Raw genomic sequence first — 8,713 nt, 5'->3', positions numbered from 1 at the left:
TCTCTCTCTCACTCTCTCTCTTTCTGCTTCCCCTCATTTACCCCACATATACCTATTCTGGTATCTCACCACACGACTAAATTAGACCAAAGATGATAAGAGCACAAAGCATTATAATTCCGCCGGGCTCCTCCTCCTTCCAGCCATGCGTCCTAATTAATGGGACACCCCCAGTCGCAAAAAGCCCCGCACTGGACTGCAACATAGTCAAAGAGTGAAAGGGAAGAGGGCGAAAGTGCCACTGGAAATAATTGATTACCTACCAATCAATGATAACTTGTTAGTAATCGTCAACTCTTTGGACCTCGCCATTTTCAGGGAGGCATCTCACTCCTCCGGACTTGCTGCTCCCGAGGATCGACACTTTCAAGGCATCTCACTTTGGAATAAGATTTTCTTTTTCTTCATTCGTTTCCCTCTCCTCCGTATCTTTGTTGTTTTTTTTATACTCGAAACTGTTATGTGACTTTTTTCCCTTAATAGCCTCGCTCGTTTTTTAACAGCTGATATTTCGACGAAGTCCTATAAAGTCTGCGCGCAACCAATGATGACATCCAAAGAAGTGGCCAAATGTGGTGCAGTGGAAAACAGGAGGCGAAGTCCGCTGGACCACTTGCCGCCTCCTGCCAACTCCAACAAGCCGCTGACCCCCTTCAGCATCGAGGACATCCTCAACAAACCGTCTGTGAAACGAAGTTACACAATTTGTGGAACAGCTCATCTAATTTCGTCCTCGGAGAAGCACCGTCCGTCCAGCATCCCTCTGTCCAGCCGGGCTCTGCTCACCCAAACCTCCCCGCTCTGCGCGCTGGAGGAGCTGGCCAGCAAGACCTTCAAGGGGCTGGAAGTCAGCGTTTTACAGGCTGCGGAAGGTAAATCTCCTTCCCTCAAAACGCATTTGAAATACATCTTTTTAGGATTTAATATTTTCTCAGATAATTTTTTCTTATAGCAGACAGAAAATGACAATGTGGTTACAACTTGTATATGCACTCTGACATGGAATACATCCATTAAATGTGCTAATAACCAGAGCAAAAAAAAAAAAAAAGTATTTTGTGCTGATGGGTGGAAATCTCTCCTTATAAAATGTCTTATCGAACAAAGGCGTGTTCATTTTCTGGGCTGTTCTTCAACGAAATGAATCGCCATCGCTTTTCTTTAATATTAGGGCCTCATGTGTGGTGCTCAATATTTCCCAGTGGTGTCTCTGTAATATTCTTGTAATTATCTGCTCCCGCAGGGGCTTAAAGGCTTTGCTGTTACACAGTATCAGACAGTATCTTTGTTATTTCTGCGTTAGGATGACTTTTACGCGCACACTACAGCGGTGCAGAGGAAGCCCTGTACCTGCATGAATCCATGTTTTTCAATCAGCCTCCGTCTCTCCCTTACAGGCCGGGACGGGATGACTCTGTTCGGCCAACGAAGCACCCCGAAGAAGCGCCGGAAGTCTCGGACGGCGTTCACCAACCACCAAATCTACGAGCTGGAGAAGCGCTTCCTGTACCAGAAGTACCTGTCCCCCGCAGACCGGGACCAGATCGCGCAGCAGCTGGGCCTGACGAACGCGCAGGTCATCACGTGGTTTCAGAACCGGAGGGCCAAGCTAAAACGGGACCTGGAGGAGATGAAGGCCGACGTGGAGTCGGCCAAGGCCATCGGCCAGGTACCCTTGGATAAGCTTGCCAAGCTGGCGGACCTGGAGAAATGCGCCAACGGCACGCTGGGCCACCCTCGAGGCGAGTCCCCCACGCGGGGCGGCCAGCAGGAGCACGAGCTCGCTCAGAAACTGCGGACGTCGCCGCTGTCTCCCTTCTCAGACCACACAACTAGTAAAGAGTGCTCGGAGGACGAGGACGTGGAGATTGATGTGGATGACTGATGGCGCAGCGTGGAGCTGGAGAGGAAACACAAAAGACGATAAAAGAAAAATCTCTACCGAGGACTTGTAACTTACTGCTTATATTGTACCATATCTCAGAACATGTACCAAAATGTAATGACTTTTATATCGGCACAGATAGACCTATTCATAGTGAAGCATGAACACTGAACAAGAAATATGCAGTGGTATTTTACAATGTACTCATTAGCAAACTGTTACTTCTTGCAATCAAAGCAATATGGTCTAAAATGACGTGAGTAACTTATTATTTTTTTACACTAAAGGCCAACACACACACACACTCACACACACACACACACACACACACACACACACACACACACACACACACACACACCTGTTCCTGTTTCACATGGCCTATATGCTCACACACCACAGTTCAAGCGCTCCAGTTTTTTTCCATATTTTCTTGCATGTAAATGCATGATTTGATTTGTGATCATTATCTATTTATTTTTACTTTATTATTCCTTTTTAATTTAAATGCTTTTTTTGTGTTCTGTGAGCCAAATCGCCATGAGTCACTTTTGTCACTGCCCGGCTCCTCTTCCTCCTCCTCATCACCTGACTGTAACCCTTTGACTTCAGTTCACACGTGGCGTCCAGATGCTGCAGTGCATGATGATGATGATGATGATGATGATGATGATCGGAAAGGCAAAACTCGGACATTTCACAGTTATGCGTTTTTAGGGAATGCTCATGCGATGTGGCGACAAACAAAAATGAATATTGCGGTGATTTTGAACAGCTAGGCTACTTTTTAGATTTATTGTTTGGATACAATAGATACAGTTATAAATTTGTTATGTTTTGTACACCTGTAAGTGCCTTTCTAAAATCAGGACATTATTTGAAAAACCAATGCACAGACTGTAATGTATATAGGCTACTATGGGAATAAAATGGCTTTTCTGAATATTTCTTTTATGTTGTAATTCTTGAATTAATATCAGGGCTTCTTTTCTATTTCAAAAAAAAAAAAAGCAACATATCTGAAACACCCTCTCCTTGCCAAATCTGGGCGTGTAAGCGCATCAAAAGAGGCCTATTTAGAGTTATTATACTCAAGTATTTTGTCCCTTTGTCCTTTTATACGAGGATGCTCTAAACATTTTGTGGCCCGGAATCTCACATCCCCTTTCAGGTCTTAAATGCGTATCATGGCTTCTTGACCCTCAGACGTGTTTCTCCATTCGTGGCAAAAATTTATGTGAGAAACACAAATCTGGTCCCGGGGAAAAAAGACGAGGATGCCACAAAAACACAAAGTTTTGGGCCAGTTTCTCCAGGCCTTTATAGACCTTTTTTGTTCTGCGGGACTGGGCCATAATTTTGAGCGTAAAGCATGAAAAGTGGGGACAAATGAGCAGCGTTCCCTGATGGGACGAGCCACAAAGGAGCAGGGCCGGTCCCCCGCAGGCAGCAATACTGAGACAAGTGTGTCCCACCGCACAAAAAGGACGCAAACGTTTGGAGGCCATATGGTTTTTGAAATTTCCACACAATTTGAGACAATTTGATGGATTGAGTTAACCCTCCTTTTAAACAGTTTAACTGAGTGCGAACAAAGGCCATAATGCCTACATAGACTCTCCCTTCATGAGGGCATCTGCGGCTATTAATGTCTAGCCCTTTTCTTTGCCTGGCGTTTTGAACAAGTCAATGAATTACAATGAAACTGCCCCTTTTTTGTGAGCCGCTTGTCTCTCTTCGCTTTTTAGCTCCGGAATAATATGTTTGACTTCTGTCCAAGAACGTTTTCTAAACAAGAAATGGATTTTGTTGAAAGTGTTTTTAATGTTAAGTAGGCAGCCATAAAGAGTTGAGACTGTGACATTTATGCCAAAGTCTGGTTAGGGAGCCTTTTGTTTGTTTTCTTCTCATCTCCTTTTTTTTCTGTCCTCTGCCTCTTTATTTCTTTTGTCTTTAAGGAGTTTAATGAAGCTGAAACATGGTGATGTGAGGAAGAGAGAGTGTCCAGAACAGGAACTCAAAAGGCTGCCTCCCGTTTAACCCTCTTTGTTCAAAGAAATGATAAGTAGAAGCTGTCTTCTTCTGAGTTGTTTATAGTGTTTACTTTTTTATTTATTTTTTATTCTTTATTCAAGAGAACTTGAATAAGTTCTATATATTGTATATTGTGTGTGTATGTGTGTGTGTGTGTGTGTGTGTGTGTGTGTGTGTGTGTGTATATATATATATATATATTTATATAAATGTGTGTGTGTGTGTGTGTGTGTATATATGTATATATCTATAGATAGATATATGTATAGATATATAGATATAGATAGATAGTTAGATTTTTGTAGGACTATAAATATATAAGTATTATATATATATAATATATATACTATATATATAATTAATATTCATTTAGGTTCCTGTAAATTATCTTAAAAGTACTAAAAGTACTAACAAAATTTTTTCTATTCTTTTTTTTCTATTCTATATGTTGACTTGCAAATATGAACTTGTCCATTTAAAACTTTTTAACAATCGATCTTTTGTTTTGAGGTTATTTACATATTTTACACTGGCACATATACATGCATACACAAATGCACAAAATTAAACATGCATCTTCCTGCTCTGTGTGTGTGTGTGTGTGCTCCTGACACACACACACACACACACACGTATACACACACACTACAGCCCATTCTGAATCAAGCATATTTATGAAGGGAGAGAGTGTTAAGGCAGGCTAAGTTTATGGATTTCACTTGCTTATTTTATGAGGGCTTGTCAGGCAGGCCCGGCGATAAGTAATACTACAGTCTGAGGGACCACTTCGTGGTAATTAATCTGGAGGTCTTAAGTGTATTTCAGTATTTCACTTCAAGATGGAAAAAATCACTACTTCAATCGTCCGGAAAATTGAAGTTTGATGCATGAGTCCCTACTGAAACAATAGTACAGCCCTCCCTCTTTTCATCTCCTCCCCTTCCCTCCCCTCACCTTCCTCTCTCTCTTCATTTTATTATTTGCACCCTGTGTGGAAAACAGTCTCAGGTGCAAAGTGAAAATTAATATTTGAGATACTGGTCGAGTGACAGCATTTAAGACAAGCATTTAAATGAATTAATTAGTTTAATGTTTGCAATTGTTCCCCTCAAAAAGCAGAATTGATGAAGAAATGAACAACCATAGCTGTAAAGACCTTAAATAGTCCATCAACTTATAAATTACTAATATATAGAGGCTGCATTATTATTATTATTATTATTACTATTATAATTATTATTATTACTGTTATTACTATTATTATTATTATTATTATTATTATTATTATTATTATTATTATTATTATTATTATTATTATTATTATTATTGAATAAGTATAAACAGAGATCTGTAAATGACTTTATATTTGCCTGCAGTTAAATCACTCTATATATCTAAATAGAGCCGAATTGCAGAGTTTTAATCATAGCCTTCCTGTGGAGCCAGTTAATACTTCAAACTTCAATTTTACGGGCGATTGAACTAAGCATGTTTCTGACAGAATTGATGTATGTATTAATTTCCTTTAACTGTTGATTAATTAGGCTGCGCTGAAGGCTCAAATGGAACAGTCTGTGTGAAAATTTGCATATTAATCAAATTCTAGTTGATCATTCAAATAATCCAGGCTATGTGATTTTGGGGATGTAGCTTGAAAACATACAACAAGAAACTCAATAACTACAGTATATTCTCTCAGACTGCTGCTGCTGCTTCACTGCATTAAAAATCAAACACACAGGAAGAGGTGGTCTAACTATTTGGATTAAATTGCTATTTTTGTTTTGTTGCAACAAATGCATTGATTAACATGATTACATCCAAACAGAAGCAAACCTAAGTGCTTGTGTGGTTTATGAATGAACATGTGTGTGAGGAAGAGGAGAGGGGAAGAGGCTGTTGTGTTTTTTGCTCTTTTAATTAGAAAAAAATGTGAATTAGGAAAGAAAAATAGAAAAAAAAATCAGACTGCTACTTAGTAGATGGAAGTTAATCCTCTTCACTGCTACAGTTTTGCAGCTGTATGCTGGATGGAGTTTGGAAGATGATTAATATCACAGAAAAGCAGCAGAATGAGAAGAACAAGAGTTTTATAAATGTTAAAACAGACTATAGCTTCCAATAAGATCATGTGAGACCAAAAGCAGAATAAAACTCAGTCTGCAGGTGAACTATGCAGATCATTCTGTATATAAAAAATAATTATTCAAGAATTATTACCTGGCTTTTGAGATGTTTGTTGTATAAATGGTTAATGATAAGCACATCTGCTGATCTGATGAGATGAATATGGACACAACTGAAGCAGCATTGTGTGCTCAGAGCTCAGCAAGGATGTAGATATATGACATAAATATGACAAGTTGTTTATATTTAGATATAAGTGATGGACAATGTAATATCTTAACGGCACACTTACAGCAATAACACTTAAAATAACATGAACAATTAATATAAAACCTCATGTATCTCTGATTGTAGTGAAGCACATTCAAATCTGCTTCAACACGTAAAGCATACAAGACCAAAAAATACTGGTTATCTGTAAGTGACTGCGACATGAAATTCTGAAATACCTTTAAAAGACAAATAAACAAAACAAAACAAAAAACAGGAAGGAGGTAGAAAAGGAAAGAGGAAGTGCAGATGTTGACAAGCAGCAAACTGCAGTCAGCTGTTCAGCTACTGAGGAGAGAGATAAACAGAGACACCTGCTGGTGTTCACAGGACACTGTACTTCACTACAGTGAGCAGTTAACCAGCCGTGATGTGTGTGCGTGTGTGTGTGTGTGTGTGTGTGTGTGTGTGTGTGTGTGTGTGTGTGTCTACCTCGCGCTCTCTAATTAAACTTCAAATTAGCTGTATTTGCATGATCATAAGTAGCTTGATTAGGCAGGTTGTGTAAAGTTTGCAATGTGATAGTGAGAAGGTGAGAAATAGTCTAGTAATTGAATGTAATGATGATGGTGATAAAGAAGACGAAGATAAAAATCAAAAAGAGGAGGAAGATTTGAGGGAGCTCAATACAGTTTCATGTGTGGTTCTGTTTTTTCTCAGCCTCTAACCTGCTCTGACAGATTTTTACTGCTTTCATCATAATGTTGTTTGTAACGTAATGTTTCCGCCCAAGAAAATACCGAATTTTGTTTTGATCTGAGAATCTGTTGAATTCTTGGTAGCTGAGTTTGATTTTGGTAAGAACTCAGTTGTCATGTCTTTATGCAGGCAGCAGTAGGCAGGTCTGTTTCCTCTGACTCTCAGTATTTATGTCTCATTAGACTTATTAGAACCCATGTTCAGGATAATAGTAGCTCACTGGTGTCTGTTTTCATCCCTCTGTACAACACTTCATTACTGACCAACACAATCTGAATCCATAATGACACCTTCTGCTCCCTCAGTGGACCGGACTGGTGGGTGCAATGCATAAAGGACTCTGAAATTAGCAGCATATTTCCATAATATTCATATGACCCTATGTGGAGGTATTAAGTGAATATTGATCTTTTATGCAGAAATACCTCAATTACTGCACAAGTAAAAGTCCTGCATTTAAAACCTTGCTTGAGTGAAACCATTGTTGGCAAAACTTACTATCAAAGGTACAATGTAGGATAATCCTACTGAGTTATTGCACCAACATGTAAGCAGACTGTTGATGTTAACTTTGGTACTTTATATGTCGGGTAGTTAACTCTCTAACAATGTATCATATTGGACATGATGATCATGTGCTTTTGTACATAAAATCTGGATCTTTCTGGAAGTTATTAGTGACTATAACCGTCAAATAAATGTAGCAGAGTAAAAAAAATTGCAGTTATTCCCTAAGAAATGTAGTGAAGTAGAAGTAGCTGAAAATGGTAAGTAAAGTACCTCTAAATTGAACTTGAGTACAGTTTATTTGTGTATCCATTATACATGTCTTTTATATTTAATCCATCTAAATGTATGTTTTGTTTTAGTTTTGTTTTAATTTGCTATTGAGGAGGGTCGGGAGGCTTTCTTAGAAGCATTTTTGTCTATTAAGTAGAGAAAACAACAAGCCCCTCATTGCCCTATTCTGCATCTCTGTGAAGATGCTTCATCATAACTGTGTATTTTCATATTGGTTACAACAAAAAACTGAGGGAACCAATAATTTTCTACTTACTTACCAGTCGAGATCTGTATGACATCCTTAAAGCAAGAGTTACCCATTCCCTCAAAAAAGGTAGGCTATTTGTTCTTTGGTCTTCTGGTCTTTTAATCTACATGACTGTGAACAGTTTAAAAGACCTGTGCAGAGATCATTTTAAACCATTTAAAAGTCATTCTCTCTAAAAATGATTTACTGAATCACTAATTCATTAGGGAGTAATGACATCTTGGCAGGAAATCTGGAATAACGACACCAAGGGTAGAGATTATTACAAAAGAGTGAGAAGTAATTAAGGTAAATGTAGGAAAAAAGATGTAACTGAAGAAGAGAAGAAGTTCAGGGTAGAAAGAGAAAAACTGAAGGGCAGCAGGCTGGTAGATATAGGAAGTGGAGCATCAAAGGTTGTTAAGGCTGTTTGAGACAAACAATTACAGGTTCAAAGGGCTTCGTTTAAATATTTAAACGAAACAGGTTTCATATCCAGAATATAACTTCTTCATAAAGTTTTTTGTTTGTTTGTTTGTTAGTTTTTGTTGTTTAAAGTCATGATGTTTCACACTCCGATACAGAAGGTGGCGGCATGCACTTTCAACGTTGGTTTTTATTCCGCCAGTAAAACCGAAGAAGAAGAAGAAGAAGAAGAAGAAGAAGAA

At 38.7% G+C, this 8,713-nt stretch overlaps 1 protein-coding gene across 1 annotated transcript; it reads left to right on the top strand.

The window, feature by feature from the left end:
• Positions 1–202: 202 nt before the first annotated feature.
• Positions 203–3,176, top strand: lbx1b (ladybird homeobox 1b). Its single transcript, XM_067583920.1, has 2 exons — positions 203–872; positions 1,398–3,176. Exons 1-2 carry the CDS (start codon positions 545–547, stop codon positions 1,883–1,885), a joined length of 816 nt encoding a protein of 271 aa, XP_067440021.1. The 5' UTR covers positions 203–544; the 3' UTR covers positions 1,886–3,176.
• The last annotated feature ends 5,537 nt before the right edge of the window (positions 3,177–8,713 follow it).

Source organism: Thunnus thynnus, chromosome 3, assembly GCF_963924715.1.
Source record: "Thunnus thynnus chromosome 3, fThuThy2.1, whole genome shotgun sequence".
In the NCBI taxonomy this organism is placed as follows: domain Eukaryota; kingdom Metazoa; phylum Chordata; class Actinopteri; order Scombriformes; family Scombridae; genus Thunnus; species Thunnus thynnus.
This window is presented reverse-complemented; position numbering and strand designations above follow the sequence as displayed.